Genomic DNA, 16,680 nt, shown 5'->3' with positions numbered 1-16,680 from the left:
ATAAACTACACCCTGCTTTAATAAATCTAAGAAAACCTCATAAACAGAGACAGTAAAAGGCCATTGTTGCAATTTGATGCTATCGGGGAGCTACTGGGTGGAGCTGGTAATGGTCTACAGTCCACGCTATGGAAATAAGCAGGAGAAAACATCCAGTTCTCTACCAGCCTGACTTTGAGGAAGTTCCTTCTTGAGAACAGATCTGAGTGAAGATAAAGCAAAAATGTAGTTTTAATGTGTGTATCCCCCACAGTATGCTAAATTGAATTAACAGTACAGTGCCCCTGCTGTTCCATGCCTGCACTAATTCTTTCTGTCTGGATTAAATATTGTTTAAACTTCCACTCAGTTATGAATGTTTCAAATATGGATAAGCTTACTAAAGGTACATTGGTGTTACACAGAAAATACAGCACTTTTTGTGGTATGAATTAATTTGAAAATAAGAGATGGCTTGTGGGCTGCCAGTGTGGGATTGAGGAAGGAGTAGGTTGCCTCCTTGAAAGAAAAGGAAAATAAATTCAGTCACTGAAAATTAGAATTCCAGTTTCCAGATTAAAAAAGAAAAAAAGCTTGTAATATGAGAATATTGCATAAAACTGTCACTTTGTATGTGTGGAAAGAGATGTGAATGAGCAATTGTATATGGGCAAAAATAATATAATGTTTTGGTGTGGTTTTGGTCATCCAGGTGCTGGATTAACCATAAGAAAACTTAAAAGTCCTTTAAGTAGTATGTTCAATGTCCCACTGTGTATGTAACATGGTTGGGTTGTTAAAAGTCCTGTAATATCCAATACTTAAGGAGCAATTTGGTAGCAATTATTTTTCAGTCTTTCAGTGTTTGTTTTTTATATGCGTGTGTCTTTGAGATATATATATATATATAAAAAAAAAATATATATATATACACACATAATGTATAAATATATATAAAAAAATCTTGAAAACAAAGCAAAAGAAGTTACTTGGCCCACAATGCCTGAGTGTAACAGACCCACTTACCCAGTTTATTATTTATTATTATTATTTATTTCTGCCTTACTGGACCAGACTATGATCAAAGGCTTCCTAAGGCTTCTTAGTGTTGTTATTACTGTTCTTTTTTGGTTTATTCCTCACGTGTCCTAGAAATTAAGGGGAGCACAACAGGTGCTTTTAAAGGAGGGAAAAGACATAATGTTAAGCATTTCAGAGGCATTGATGGTAGATGAACCTAAACAGGGTGCCTTGGCCTAGCACTGAGGGGCTGAATCAACTCAAGTCAACTCTGCAAGCTGTGGGATCAGCTGGATGCTGACATTGCTTCAGGGAAGGGGATTAAAATGTGTGTGTGACTGATAGCCCTGCCTTGAATTGACTTAAACTGCTGTGTAACTGCACCTTCAAGTACTGCTGCAGTAAATTCTTTGCACAGGCTGCCTCTTGCAATATTCGGAAAAAAACAACCCAACTTAGGACTGTTGGGACTTGGTTCCCCTTTCTGTCTCTTTGAAATGTAAAATTAAATTTTGCCTATTTAAGTATGACTTAAATAGTCTGGGTTCCTGCTTCAGGGTTCCTCCCACCCCTTGTTCTCTTTCACTCCCTTTCCCTCTCTTTCCAGAAATAAAGGGTAATGCTTATTAATGTTCTCAGAAAGTAGGACAGCCACACTGGCTTATTTTCCCTTCTGTCCTATTGTCCATTTCACTCTCCTTTCAGGAATTTCAGTGTTATTTAAGTTTGAACTCTTGAATAGTTGGAGTTGTTTAAAAAAATCTTAGTGGAGTAGGAAGTTGGTATAAAAAAAGCTTTGGGTGCTCTCTTTGTTCTATTTGCTTTTGCATCTCTAAGGATTTGGATGTGTCAAGGTGGAGGTTTCTGACCTGGTCCCTGTCCTCCCTTAAAATACTGAACAGTATTAATGTGCATTGCAGGAACAGCTGTCATTTGGCACAAAAGCTGTAAAGATAGATGAGAGAACTGGTTGTACCATGCTTCCTCACACCAAGGGAGGTGTGAGTTGGCAAAGTTATTTGACTTTCTGCTTTGAAATTTGCTGGAGGTTGCTGGTAGCTGGTCTTTGTGGTGGGTAACTTCAGGGCAGGGTCACTACAGCTCAGTTGGGTGCTAAGTGTTGTCAGACTAAGAAGGAAGACTGAGTAATGGGAGGATTGAAGCTTCTTTATCAGATGATGAACCTTCTCACATGCCTAGCCTTTATTTTAGGCTATGTTACCTTTAATTTGGCCTCTAGTGGAGAGTACCTAATGTGAACTGTGCTCTAGTCAATTGTACATGCACGTTGACATGGCTGAACCAAAGGAATATAGATTCTGGTCTTCAGTGTACCTTTTGCTTTGTTCTTTTAGACTATATTCACCTAAAAGTCCTGTAGCCTACTTAGGAGGCTACCCAGTGCTGTTAATGTAAATACAGCTACGTTCGCTTAGATACCTACACAGATAGGTCTCACCCTACCATCTTTAAAAGCTTATTTTCTTTTAAGAAAAAAATGAATCAGATTGTGGTGCATGAGGGATCAGACCTTGCTATATGTCCTGAAAGAAGTTATCTTTAACTTAAAAGCACTCTCAAGTTCATTGAAGGCTCCAGCTCCTGTGGAGCTGAAGCTGAACGTAACATTTAGTTGTACTAGTGAGTTGTTAGCCCAAGAGAGGCTGAAGGGCAAGAGGAAGTTCAGTTCTGTGGCAAGAGATATATGATGAAACGTGATTTTGATATTTTGACCAAGGCGGCCCTGATGTCTGCTGCCCTGCTCCATGCTCACCTGGGTAGCTTGCAGTAATTGCAACAGTGTGCAGGTGAAGTAAATAACTTAAACTTGGTATGTTATTAATTTTTAGTTGCCCAAGAATCTTGTGAGGTGAAAGATGAGATGGCAGTTTGCTGTCTTGTGAAGAGGGAAGCAACCCTTGTTGGCTTGTCACAGGGTAAGGTCATGTGTTTGATGGTGTCTTTCAATATATTTTACTGCCTTACCTCTCTAGTAAATGGTTATAGGAAAGCAGGAGGGACTGGATGATCTGTCTTGACTCAGTTTACCCCTGAGGGTGGTGCTTGGTACATCCTTTGTGTGGTGTCTGCAGCTCTTCCTCACAGCTCCCATGCAGAATTTGTTAAGCATTACTGCTGGTGGTTGTTCCTGACTGCTGCTGCCTTTTGATTTCTTCATCTGTCTGCTGAAGTTTTGAAGCTCTGCCACATGCTCCGAAGTGGGTCAGGGTTTGCTTTGCCTCTTCTGAAGATGATTCCATGCCCGGGGCTGCAAATCTTGCTACTGTCAGCCTGAATTTGACTGTGGAAAACATGTGGAAGTGCATAAAATAAGACTTAACTGTTTTTTTGGCATTGTTAGAGAATGGCTGGTTGATAAACATGACCAAATAAGTATCTGTTTATGAGATTTTTGAAGCTTATTTTCACAGCCTCACTTTTTTGGAAGGCAAGATGGCTAACTCCCTGATAGTTTTGGAGTTTTTTTCCTGACTCCAGAAGGAAGGATGTGATTGTCACAAGTGTGTGCCACTTACTTGAAAATCCATTTACGTCATGAGATTGTGGGAATATATCCTGATTTATTTTAAGTTGGTTTTTTTTTGATGTGCCTTTCTGTAGACATCCTCAGTGAGAGTTAACAGTTAGTCTAATGTGTGTGACAGCTATAGGTTGTATAATAAAATAAGCAAACCAATATAATAGCATTTATCAGCATTCACAAATATGTAACTTCTGGAATGAATCTGGTATCAGATATTTTTAATATAAGCAGAGGTGGTTCAATTCCATTCATACTTGTGAAAACGTGCTGCAGAAGCTTGCAGGACAAAATGTGATAGTATTGCTTTGAAAAATAAGCAAAGACTGAGCTGTAAGGCTAAGCAGTTATGAATTGCTAAGATCTCAGCTGCTGTTTCAACCTCAATTTTTTGGCCTTTGTACTTGCCTGGTGTAACTGGGTGATGTCTGAATCCAGTGGGAAATGCAGTGTGTGCTCAGGTAATTAAATTCTGTAATACAATGCATACATACTGGGAGACTGAATTAAGTTTGCACCATCATCTGTAAATCTTGTACTTGCTAATTTGAGCGCGTGATTTAATTGCTTCCCACCCCTCAAGAACTCCTCCTAGAAAACATGTTGGAAACTGAAAACTCTGCCTGATGTTGGCAGCTGGCTGTGCATCCTGAGAGTCTGCAAGCTGTAGTGTCTTGAGGGACAATTTCTGATAGGTGTCAACAAGAAAGGGTGATGCTTCTGACTGACGTGCCTACTCTGGAATTGAAAGTTTTCTACTTGAATAGCTTTAAAATACAAATTTAAAATCTATGTTGCTCTTTTATGTACTTCAGAAGAGTCTTGTTAGACTACATTTATGTCAAAGTGGTATTTTTTCATCAGGACAACTAAGGATGGGTCTGTACTGCCAGAACTAGTTTCCTGTTAAAATTTAAACATTTGTTTTACCCATCCTCTGTCATTGATGTGATAAGCTAGTCTTTAGAAAACAGAAAAAACCCCTAATGTCACACCACAAAAGAACATTCTCCCAAGCAGCCCCTGTTTGTATTCAAAACCAGATGAGTCTGTTTAGATCAGATTTACCAAAACAAACAGAGTGTACTTTGGATTAAAAACTAAGGGATGGTAAATTTGCCTTGGAATTAAAAAGTCCTGAGTAACTGGAAATTATTACTTCATCCTGTCTATTAGACTATCTGAGCTGCCACAGGACATATCTGGGGCATATTCTTCCTATGAGTTAGTTGCTGTATTTGTAATGGTCATGTTGTGAGCTCTCAAAATGTCAGCATCCTGTTTACTTGCTTTTAAGCTCAAAAGTTACTAGATTTTGTGTCTCCAGTTTGTGCTATTGGAAGAATGTGGCCCCTGAGATGCAGAATGGATGCCTCCCCTGGCTGAGCTGATGCAGAAGAGTTCTGCAGTTCTTGATTTGTTGGATGAAAACATTATGTAGTTAGTAGGAAAGCAGGAATAACTTATTTGTCAGTGTATGCTGAGAAATTGAGATGTTGTTACAGTAAAAAAAAAGCGCAGCTGCTTGAAATGAAATTGGATTTTTGCTGCTATAAGTAAAAATATAATGGTTTCTTTCTAAAAGTTGTGCTGGGATAAATGGTAACCTGTGTGAGTCACCTTCTGTGAGTTTTCTGGTAGCAATACCTTTTGGGGCATCAGGTGCATGGTTTATTTCCTGTGTAATTTTGGGGATGGTTTTGTCATGTAAATATTTATATTTGGCATTCTGGAGGGCACTAAATGTGCATCTTGCTGCTGGGTTGTATGAAATAAGAAAAAATGCCCATGACATGGGTGCTTGTTTGCAGGGCCACTCATAGGGAGTGGAAGTGCATCTTCTGCAAAGGAGTGAGCATAATTTCTGAAATGTCTGGTTTTTCTGCTTTTCCCAGACCTGATCACTTCCTCTGATCTTTATTAACTGAGTGCTTATTCTTTGGCATGCAAATACACTGCAGGTCTATATTAAGGTCAAATTAGTGCTTTGTAAATATATCAAACTTAGGAGGGGAACTTATTACTGTTTCTGGGAGCAAGATAGCTTCTAGAGAGACAGAAGTAATGGACTTAGTTGTGTTATGCTTAAGTAATGGTACTGAAGAATGCATTACTGGGAGTTTTGTCTCCATTTAAAATACCTGATATGAGTGTATTAAAGGATAGACTACTTGGGATATACTAATCCTGAAGTTAATTTCCCCATTTGCCCTTGACTTTGGGTTCTTACACCCTTTTATAAATGATCTGAGTATCTGTATTGTATTGTCAGATGTGAAATACACAGGAGCATACTTGTAGTTACTTGCTAAGTTGCTAAGTACAATCACCTAATGTTGATGATTAAGTCAAAGCAAGAGTACTTAGTCTCTTTTAAAAATAAGTGCTCTACTTACCTGCTAGTTTTTCAGAATGTTTTTGCCAATAAATGAGCAAATGAATTTTTACTATTTTTGCCTGTTTTTTCAGTTGTCTTCACTGTTTCTCCTCATCTGCTGCCCTTTGTGCTTTCACCTCTTTCCTCTGTCCTGGCCCAGAAGCAGTTATCTGTACTGGACGTAGCAGTGGCTGGGTCTTTGCCTCAGCATCTGCCCAGTGCTAAAATTTCTCTCTTCTCTCCCACCCTGGATTTTTTTTTATTTCCTGAAGCTAGTAAGATCGAGCTACATTGCAGTCTTCTGGGGAAAGCAGTCTTCTTCTGGCGACACCTGAGGCTCAGCAAAGAAATGTTGCATAAATAAAAACAAGGGGCAGCCACTGACCCCAGGGAGAAGCAAGGCTTTTTGTCCCAGGGCAGAAGAGTACTGACCTAACCCTTTGTGACAACACTGAGGAAAAGCAGGCCTATACACTGCACCTGTAGTCCTCAGGGGTGATGCCAGCTTGTCAAACCAGGATATATATAAAGAGATCTGTGCCCAGTGATATGACACGGGGACTTGTAAGATACACACCCAGCAGATTCTGTGTGCTGAAGATAGCAACAGTAGTGGTGGAGGGTGGGGTCAGTAGGTGTCTGTCAGGGTTCTGTATCATGCTGATTCAGCCCCTTTCATAGGACCTTTGGGTCAAATTAAATGCTGTAGCATGAAGTTGGTGTGGATTTGGTTGTAGCACCTTCTCTGTCACTGCCCAGTGACAGTGCTGGCATAAAGGTGTCAGAACTGTGGTAGGGCCCCAAGTCATCTCTGCCTGAAGGGCTGTGGCACAGGGTCCTGTGTTTGCAGCACAGTGGTGGGTTGAGCCTGCCCAGTTTGAGGTCTTTCTGATGAACCCAAAATTTAGCACAAACCTGTATTTACTAGTTTTAACATTCTGCTGCTTCTTGAGGCTGTGTCTAGAGTTACACAGCATTGGTGATCGTAGCTGAGGCTTTCCTCGGTGCTCTAAAATAGTAGCTGGACTTTAGGTCTGGGTTTTTTTTGTCTCTAGAGCTATTAATATTACAGGACTTAAAGGCATGTATTTTGCAATGCACACGCTGTGTAGTTTCCATCGCAAGATACTCTCCTACAGTGGTTAAATGTAGATCTGGAAGCAGTGAGCTGAACCAACTGCAGAGCTTTGTTAACACCTTTAATATTTTTTGCATCACTTCTGAATCTGAAGCTCTGACTGCTCCTGTTCTGCAGGGAAAGGAGACTCCTGAGATCGTCCTGGCCACTTGTATGCAGTGTCTGAGGGTGTTGCTGGTCAGATACAGGATATGGATCAGAACTGGGATCGCTGCAAGAGGATTAGGAAGGGGTGGTTGCTAAATGCAATAAAAATGATTACAAACTGTACTTGCGTGGATGTAATCTTGTCTGTAAACCACCTTGAACTTTGCTATAGACAGTTCCCTGTGTCCCTAACTTCAGGTGGGCTGGGAGGAAATCTGGTCAAGGGAAGGGTTTTGAAACTTTTCTAGCAGCAGCTCTGCAAACTAGTGACAGTCATGTGATTCTGTAGCAGAGAGCATCCAAGGCTTCAGTATAACCCTGCAAGAAATTATTCCTTCAGGAATATAAGATAGCTGCTGCTCCCAAGATGCTACTGTTTTTCTTACAGAAGTTGAAAAATATGTTGAAAGTGTTAAAGCAAATGAAAAGATGTAGATTTGAATTGTGTGTTGTCTGTGTGATGTATTTACTGGACGAGTTGTTTTGGAGGAATATAACTACCCAATATAACTGAAAACACTTCAGCTGTATGATGCAAATCCTTTTCCATCTTGGATCCAGGATGGGAGAGCACCCATTTTCCTCAATTGGTTTCAATGCTAACGACTGTTGTTCAGATCTTTATTCAAGTTAAGCTGTACATTATTCTTAGTTTGACTTGATTTATCTCTCCCACTTTAAAATTTTAGAGAAAGGATACCATTCATTTATGTGGGACTGATATAATTACCTTCTTCATCTTGTATGTTTTTAAAATGTAAAGTAGAAATCTTAATCGCATGAAAACAAAGACTGTAAGAAATTATAATTATGGGACAACTGGAAGTATAAAATGAGTGTTTTTTACTGATGATCTTCTTACCCCTCCCTAATTTATTTCAGGTTTATGACTCCGAATGTTGCGACAGTGTTCTTCTGGAGCTGCGGGAATATCTGCCAAAATACTTTGGTGTCTGGTCACCACCTACTGCACCAAATGGTACTGTTCTAATTTTATCTGTTAATCCAAACCTCCTGGAAAATTTTTCTGGAGCCTGATTTTTGGCAGTTGTGAGCTCCGTAGGGTTTTTTTTTGTTGTTCTGTTCTGTAACCCACTAATGTTCCCTCTAAAAGCAGGTTCCAGCTGGCTATCCTCTGGCTGGATTAGGTTTTGAGGTCTTCTTCCTAGGGGAGATGGAACATGGCCGTTGTTTTAGGCAAATGTTTGCTAAGTATCTGGACCTGATGGTGTATAGCCCTGTAGCTGCTGCTCTGGTGTGGGTCATGCCAGTGGCATGGGCTGGTTGCATGTTTTTGTTTGGTCATTCCATCCGAGCAAGAGTCGGGACCTGTGTGGGTGTGCAAGGAATTAAACAAAAAAAAACAACCAGAAAAAAACCAACCAAACAAAAAACCCCAAACAAACAAAAACAAACAAACAAACAAAAAACCACAGAAAAAAACAAACAAAAAAAAAAAAAACAGAACCCCCCCCCCACAAACAAAACAAACAAAGAAACCTCAAAAAAATACCTCAAAAAAAAAAAAAAAGGCTGGGTTAGGGCTCAAGGACAGGTATTGAAAGTGAAGTGGAATCTGCTGATGGTTCTCCAGAATTTGGATCCTGTCGCTGTGCTTTCATACAGGGCAGTTATCTCAGCAGATACCTGGCTGGGGACTTCTGTTCCGGTACTTGTTTGAATGGAACAGAGCTCTGGTACATTTCCTTTGTGTTTGTGTAAAATTTTAGGAGTCTGGAAGAAAAAGGTATTTTGGGATGACAGCTGGAATATTGTTTCTTCAAGAGAATCACAGAATCAGAGAAAGTTAGGGATTGGAAGAGACCTCAAAAGATTGCATGCAGCCCCCATCCTGTATGGTCTCCTACAGAAAGTTATGTAGGAACACCTCCAGCTGGGTTTTGAATGTCTCCAGAGAAGGAGACTCCACAACCTCCCAGGGCAGCCTGTGCCAGTGCTCTGCATCCTCACAGTAACAAAATTTCTCCTTGTGTTTATGTGGAATCTCCTATGCTCAAGCTTATATCAGTTGCCTCTTGTCCTATCATTGGGCATCATTGAGAAGAGCCTGGCACCATCCCCCTGGCTCTCTCCATTTATGTATTTATAAACATTAATAAGGTCACCCCTCATTCTCCTCTTCTTCAAGCTGCAGAGACCCAGCTCCCTCAGCCTTTCCTCATAAGGGATATTTTCCAGTTTTCTTAATCATCTTGGAGGTTCTGCACTGGACTCTGTCCCTTCTGGAACTGAGGGGCCCAGAACTGGACACAGTATTCCAGATGTGGCCTCACCAGGGGGGAGTAGAGGGGGAGGAGAACCTCTCTTGACCAACTAAATACTCCCCTTCTAATGCACCCCAAGATGCCATTGGCCTTCTTGGCCACAAGGACACATTGCTGGTTTATGGTCATCCTCCCATCCAACAGCACCCTCAGGTCCCTTTCCCCTGTGCTGCTCTCCAACAGCTCAGTCCCCAACCTATACTGGTAGAAAATAGATATTATTAATGTATTAAAGTAAAGGTTTTCTTCAGTGGATTTCTATTTCAGGGAAATAGAGCTTCTGGAACACACAAAACCAAAGAGATACCATCAAGTCTGTTTAAATACATGGGCACCAAAACTAGATGCTGTGCTCCTTTAATAGAACTGTCTCTTGCTTTTACTGTCACTTGATAGACTTGTTTTCCAAAGAGAGTAGTAAGATGGTGTCCAAAGACACTGTTTAAACTTTGCACAAAGAAACACAAGGAGGATGGGGCAGTACCCAGCACTTTCTTGGCTCGGATTCTTTTCTTAACGTTTCCATATTTGGCACTAACTCAAATAGCTCTGATGAAACTATCTTCTTCCTTCCCTGATAGTTTTATATGTTGTGGAGCTCACTTAATGTTCCCTCCAAATTGCATATCTCTTCACAGTAGGATCTTAAGATGTAAAAATTTGTGTTCTATCCAAGATACAGTAATTCGATGCGTCCCTGGTTTACTTTGGGAATTCACTAGCACTGTGCACTGTGGGGCTGAGTTTTGGCAGGTGTCCACCAGTGGTCCAGACATAGCTAGTAGGAAGAACTGTTTAAAGGAAGAATAACTCCTGATTTTGTTTTGCTTCTTGAAAAGGCTGTGCCCTACCAGGAGACCTGTTCCTAGAAAGCTGTGACTGGAGTTCAACCAAAACACTCCACTGCCAACACTGTTATATGTAGTATTAATTAATTTTGGGTAGTTTTGGTAAAAATCAAGTACTTAGAAGATGGTGGAGCTAAGAGAAGTAAGGTAGCCATTTGTGTTGGAAGTCATTTGTTGTTTAGCAGGTGTTTGCAAATGCACTGTTGCTTATGCCTGATGCTGTAAAGGGAAACCTCTTATGTATGTGGGTGCTCAGCACCAGAGGAAAAAAGAATCAGCAGTGTTGCATTTCAACCTTTTATAAGTAGGAAAACAAGTTCTGAAAGATTGCAAGAAGAGAATTAACCACAGAGAGGGGGAACATGAAGAGGCTATTTTGGGGAAATCGGGGATGGGTTGTTATCTGTCTCCCCAGATTAGCTGTGGATTAACAGTGGATTAGCTGAAAATTGAACAGTATGGTTAGCTGCTGTGGTGTGTCCTGGTGACATTAGATGAGGGAATCAAGCTGCTGGCAAGGTACCTGGTTCTGCAGTGTAGGTTGAGGGTGTATCTGTAGGTTTTGCAGTCTTGTCATTGGAAGGTTGACCTGTCCTTTGGCAGTCACTGTTCTGTAGATTCTGGGGACAGAGCTCCACACAGCCTCTGTGTAGTGAACCCATAGTTCCTTACTGTTGCTAAATTTGGCAAAGCTGACTTCTAAAAACCCCAAGATTTAAATTAATCTCTCAGATACTAAACTGTGCTTGCTGTGTGTTCCGAACTATATATATAGAGAGATATATAGATATTCAATAAAATGTGTAAAGTAACTGTCCTGCCAACCTACAGCTGCATGCCTGGTAATGCTGCCCAGGAACTGGATGGATGGCACTTTCTCTCCCTAAGCTGAGCTAAACTGGAGTAAGACAGTTTGATCTGAGCTTTGGGTTCACTGGTGTTGTGAACATTGGGAGTTCATCAATAAATAGTGAAGAAGTTGTTAGAAAGAGATAGAAGCCATGTTAAGCTTTTTTTATCTCCTGCTGAGTGTTCTGGTTTTGCTGCCTACTTGTTGCCCCTGCATATTTAAGTAACTTTACTGCTGCTCATTTCATACTGTTCTCTAATTTTTACTGCCTAAAATGCAAAAAGGGTAGATGAATACAAGCTCCCTTCCAATCTTTCTTTCCTTCCCTTGTTGCTGGGGGCAACTGAGGCTTTTCCATTCTTATTCCTGTGTTTTGAGAGGTATCTTGTAAGCTATGAGGAGCAGTCAAATGCCTCCAGTTGTTTTGTCACTTCTGATTCCAGTCAGGACTGAATGCATCAGCATGTACGTGCTGAAGCCTGCAGTGGTTCATTCCACACATACTTGATGGATTTTGGTGGTCTTTCAGTTTGTCTCCTTTGGGACTGTAATAAAATATGTAAATAATGTGTCAAGCTACATCTTCCTGCCACTGAAAAATAGAAAGGGGGAGGGCAAGCCTCCCAGTTTAAGTCCTTGAAATATGTAGTCAGTATTATCTACCGGAGCTAGAATACAAAAATATCCTTATGAATTCTTTTCTCTGCAGGGGATTTTATTTTTAACATGTTTTTAGATGGCAAATCCATCGTTTTCAGAATCCCATTGGGTGAGCAGTGTATATATAATAATTTCGAACATCTGAAACTGCTGAAAAAAATCTAAATTATTTTTTTGTTTAACAAAAGAAGGAGGCGAGTGGTTCTACCTCTGTGTGACCTTGAGAAGGACACTTGGGGTCAGAGCCTCAAAGACTGAGTCCACCTGATTGAAAAGGCAGAGCAGTGTTACCTACCCAGGTCTGAAGCTGAAGCTTACTTAGATTGCATGAGTCTTAATTCTTCAAGATATAATAGGGGTAATGGTTGAAAATTGTGGTATCTTAAGATAAGATGGTTTTGGGGTCTGTTTCAGTACATGGGGATCTTGAATACAATGTGAATATGAACCAAATTGTGCCAGGAAAAAGGAAGTGTAAATGCTTGATGCATGTTTTTTCTGAAGCTGTAAGAAATAAAAATAACTCGGTGTAATGCTTTATCTGTGGTGGGATTCCTCTTCTTGCAAGGACAGAAAGCTTTTTGAGAGTGGGGATGTGCATTGAACAGCTGTCACAATCTTAATTCTGAGCTAGCAGTTAGTTAATGATAAAGACTTAAATAATAACTCCAAAAGTGTGAGAGAGATGACTTCTGGATAATTCACAGGCTTCGCCAAGTAATTAATATTTTCTAATGGTCAGTGTTTGCTTCTAAGGTATTTTAATGCTTAATTTAAAAAAAAAATAGGAATAGTTACATTTTTAGGAGGTCAAAAAGAGAGAGTCTGGCGTAACAAATCTGAAATCAATGGGGAACTTAGAAGTGACAGATATATGGAATTTTTAAAGTTTTTATCGGTGCTGAATGTTGGTGCTGTATGCTTAAAAAGTGGGATTTGGATCAGTGAAATAAAGGAAAGAGTATAAACATGGATGTTTTACAAATGCCTTTGATGAAAGGAGCACAATTATGTTGCCTACATGTTGTCTGAAGGGAAGTGTGCTAGGTTTGGGAGATGTAAATTCTGCTATTTTTAAGCTTGTTATTTTTAGGGGTTCACTTTTTGTTGCGTTATGGAAATAGATGTTTTACACCATATGCAGTCATATTTTAGGGTTGATAACATCATTGCAGCTAAGCAGTTTGTGTCATTTGTGGTAACCTGCAATTTGTTTAACTTCCTATTTGTAACAGTTTGAGTCTAGAGTTGTTCATAAAACAATCCAAAGCATTTTGGAGCTGGTAATGGACTGCAGCTGTTTTCTGATACTTCTTTGTATTTATTTTTCTTCCCCACCTCCCAGGGCATACCTCTGGCTCAGTGCTTTTGAGAGCTAAACACTGAATGCCATGAATTTCATTTAGTTATTGTTTTCTGGGTTGTGTTAGAGTGATGACATGAATCTGTTGATTACAGTGGTCACCAAAATACGCAAAAAAGATAGGGGTGAAGGGTGACCTTTAGATTTTTACAGCTTTTGTTTTAATAACAGATAGCTGTCAGGTTATATGGACTCCCATGGATTCAGTAGTGATTCTCCTGAGCCACAGAAAAGCTGTGCTAAAATCTGATGGAATTATGCCTGTGTATAAAAACTTGGAGTAGAAAATGTGGTAACTATAGCTCAGGTGATACAGAATCCACTTCCTGGCAGGGGGAGGAAGCTGGTACTGTGAATTAGCAGAAGACTGGATTTTAAAAAATACTGTATTGTTTTGATTTGCTTTCCTGCAAGTGACTTTACATTATTAATACACATAGTCCCATTTATAAATAAAGCAGGCATCTAAGGATTAAATCCAAACCTATTTTAGATTGATAAAAATGTACTTTGGGGAGCTGGGGCATTTGAGTGTGGCAGTGTAAAAATTGAAGCTTTTAGTAGGACTCTTTAAAGTCCCTTTCCTTTCTTTTCCTGAATTAAGTGTTTCTGCTTATGAAATGGAAATGGAACACTTCTTGTTCCCTGTATATTATCTCTATCTGGTTTTGGTACCTGGCTGTACAGCTGTGGAAGCAAGGCACTTTGTCCCTCCTCTCTCCTTAAACTTGAACTGGTTTTGCTTTTTTTGGCAATCCCATTTTAAGTGATACTGCAGGAATGGGGAACAATACAATGCTTGTGTGAATTCAGATTACACTGAAGCCAAAGAAATACACTCAGGCTTGACAGAAAAACAAACTTCAGAGTGAAGTTTGTGACAGATAAGAGGTGGATGTAGAAGCTGATGTGAAGAACGAAATGTGTATTAATGTTGTGTGTTGTCTCAGTCCACGTTGTGCCCTGGAAAGGGCTGGAGATCTGTGCAAGCATTTTCCAACCAGTTAATGAAGTTTGTTTTCTTCTTCTGTTCTCACAATGGGTGCTGTATATCATGTTGGAAAACAGTCACTTACCTGCATTGGAGAAAAGCATAAACCAGTTTGAGTAGGATTTAGTTACTCCTTTAAACCTTCGGGCACTCTGTGGCCTTGTGGGGAGTTTTAGTCCACCCACTCTCCTAAAGGGACTTTTGGAAGTGCAGCCTAGGATTTGAAGTATTTTCCCCAAAAGGTCTGCTGTGAGAAATGAGTACAGATGAGTTGGGATAAAAAGAAGGAAAATGAGATGCATTTTGACTCCTATAGGGTAGGACTCTGAAATGTTAATTTCCTTTTTAAAATGATACAAAGAGAAGTTGCCAATTTAATTCAAACCCTTTCACACAGAGAAAGAAAACACCATCTCTGTCAGAAAGCCAGCCATGTAGTAACCTACATTTGTGTGTGCTTAGTAATGCTATTTGGAGTATATTAATGGCTAAATAAAAGCTGCTCCTGAAGTTCATTTGGGCAGTAATTTGTATTTGAGTGCTAGGTTAGCACACGTAATTGTATACAATTTTATAAACAATAAGACATTTAAACTTCAATGCCAACAGAATTTGTGGGTGTCAATGAGCATGATTTAGTTTGTGTTCAGAGACAAATTTGACTCTCTTAAGAGCTCACTTGCTGTTAAGCCTTAAACTATTCTCCTTCTTCCAAAGAAGCTGAGCAGAAACTATATAATTATTTTGCTTCAACCCACTGTTTACAAAAGTTTTGTCTTTTTAACAGATACGTATCTAAAACTGGAAGATGTGACCTGTAAGTTTAATAAGCCTTGCATAATGGATGTAAAAATAGGTCAGAAAAGTTATGATCCATATGCTTCAGCTGAGAAGATACAGCAGCAGGTCAGCAAGTACCCGCTGATGGAAGAGATTGGCTTTTTGGTACTTGGGATGAGGGTAAGAACTTGTTTTGTTTTCAGATTTAGCCTTTGCTCTGGCCTGTTGTCCCACACCATACACAGCAACTCATTTTTCTGGCTGCAGCCAGTCCTCTTGACTTTTATGTTAACTTTGCTTGTTTTAACTTGTCCGTGTTTCTTCTGGGAATCTGTTTGCAACCTGGATTTGGTGTATGTATACAGGAGGGGTGGGGACAGATCATAGTTATATAAAACTGAATGTAGTTGAAATTAGTTCTTCACAGATAGCGGATATGGTAAATCATCAAAGTATTTTGTGAATTTTAGTCTTATATTAGAGATTTACATACTGAACCACTCTTTTTAATAATTTGATAGTAAGCTATATCATCTCCATATATTTGATCTCGACTTTAAAAAAAAATAAATATAATTATTACATGATCTATTTACTTAGGAAAGAGTAAGTTAGGTCTCAGAGGTGCTGTGTGTAGCTATAAATAGCTGCTTCTGTTCTGTATTTAAAAAAGCTTTTCACCAGAAGAAGATGGCTTTGATGCTTACATGTTGAAGGAGCATCTGTGAGCTGAAGGTGGGTTTGAGGTGGACAAGGTCCTGCAGATGTCCATATTAACTCCATTACATTTCATTATTTTAGGTGAGGCAAAAGGAGATGCAGTATTTGTCTGTTGGCTACTCTAAAACTTGAGAATAAAGAAAAGCTGTACAGGCCTTTATGTTACCTTGGTTTCTGTAACATAACCGTGTTGATGTCATTAATGAATTCCTGATGCATTTAAAGTCCTTTTTTTCTTCTGTGATTGGTGCAGAAATAATTTTCTTTTTGTTAGGAGGTTTGTGTTGTCCTTCTCACATACACAAACCCAGGGCTTCGGCTGAAAACTTTGATAACCCTCCCCTTCACTGTTAGATAGCGACAGCACACAGATTGCACCATTGTTTGAAATAATTCTAGTATCTCTGTAATGTTTTGTACTTAATTGCCTGGGCTCTCAGCCTTAATGCTGTCTTGAGATAAGCTTCTACAGCTATAAATTATAGTGGTCATGAGCAGTAATTATGTAAGACTCTGAGAATGTGGGAGTCAAAAAACAGTGGAACAGTTTAGATGAAGAGGGAAGGCTGGAGATTATGGTTTTGGATTTGGCTTATGTCATTACATAACCTTTCTTATCTCTGGTAAAACAATGTACTTCCCATCCTTTGTTCCACGACAGCACAAAAGGAACACATGCTTGCTGGTTCTGCTGCCTTGGTGTTTTTGCTGTTGACTGTTGTTCCTGGCATTGTCATTTATCCGTATCTTTAGACTGTTGCAGAAATTGCATTGATTCCCTAATTCAAACTGTATGTGTAATGATGGTTCCCCCAAGCACTGCAGTTTCCCAACACAGTGTTTAAATAGATGGGATTTGCTTTGTGCCTTTGGTACAAAATTTTCATGTTGGCAATTATTTTCCAGAAAGAATTCAAAAGGTTTCTCTTCCCTGCAGGCAACACTTAGCAAGGTCTCAATTCACAAGGTGTTTTCTCTGC

General features: G+C 39.7%; 1 protein-coding gene across 2 annotated transcripts in view; it reads left to right on the top strand.

Moving 5' to 3' along the window:
• IPMK (inositol polyphosphate multikinase) overlaps positions 1 to 16,680 on the top strand; it is a 41,277-nt gene that overhangs the window by 12,345 nt on the left and 12,252 nt on the right. For both annotated transcript variants that reach the window (XR_011726801.1, XM_071748910.1), the window contains exons 3-4: positions 8,086 to 8,182; positions 14,988 to 15,160. Coding sequence is in view for 1 of the 2 variants with exons in the window: in XM_071748910.1 (XP_071605011.1) it covers positions 8,086 to 8,182; positions 14,988 to 15,160 (270 nt within the window). In the remaining variant the exon portion in view is untranslated. The remainder of the gene's footprint in view (positions 1 to 8,085; positions 8,183 to 14,987; positions 15,161 to 16,680) is intronic.

The sequence above is a fragment of the Heliangelus exortis genome, chromosome 7 (assembly GCF_036169615.1).
Source record: "Heliangelus exortis chromosome 7, bHelExo1.hap1, whole genome shotgun sequence".
In the NCBI taxonomy this organism is placed as follows: domain Eukaryota; kingdom Metazoa; phylum Chordata; class Aves; order Apodiformes; family Trochilidae; genus Heliangelus; species Heliangelus exortis.
Note: the sequence above shows the minus strand (reverse complement) of the source record. Positions and strands in the feature narration are given on the sequence as shown.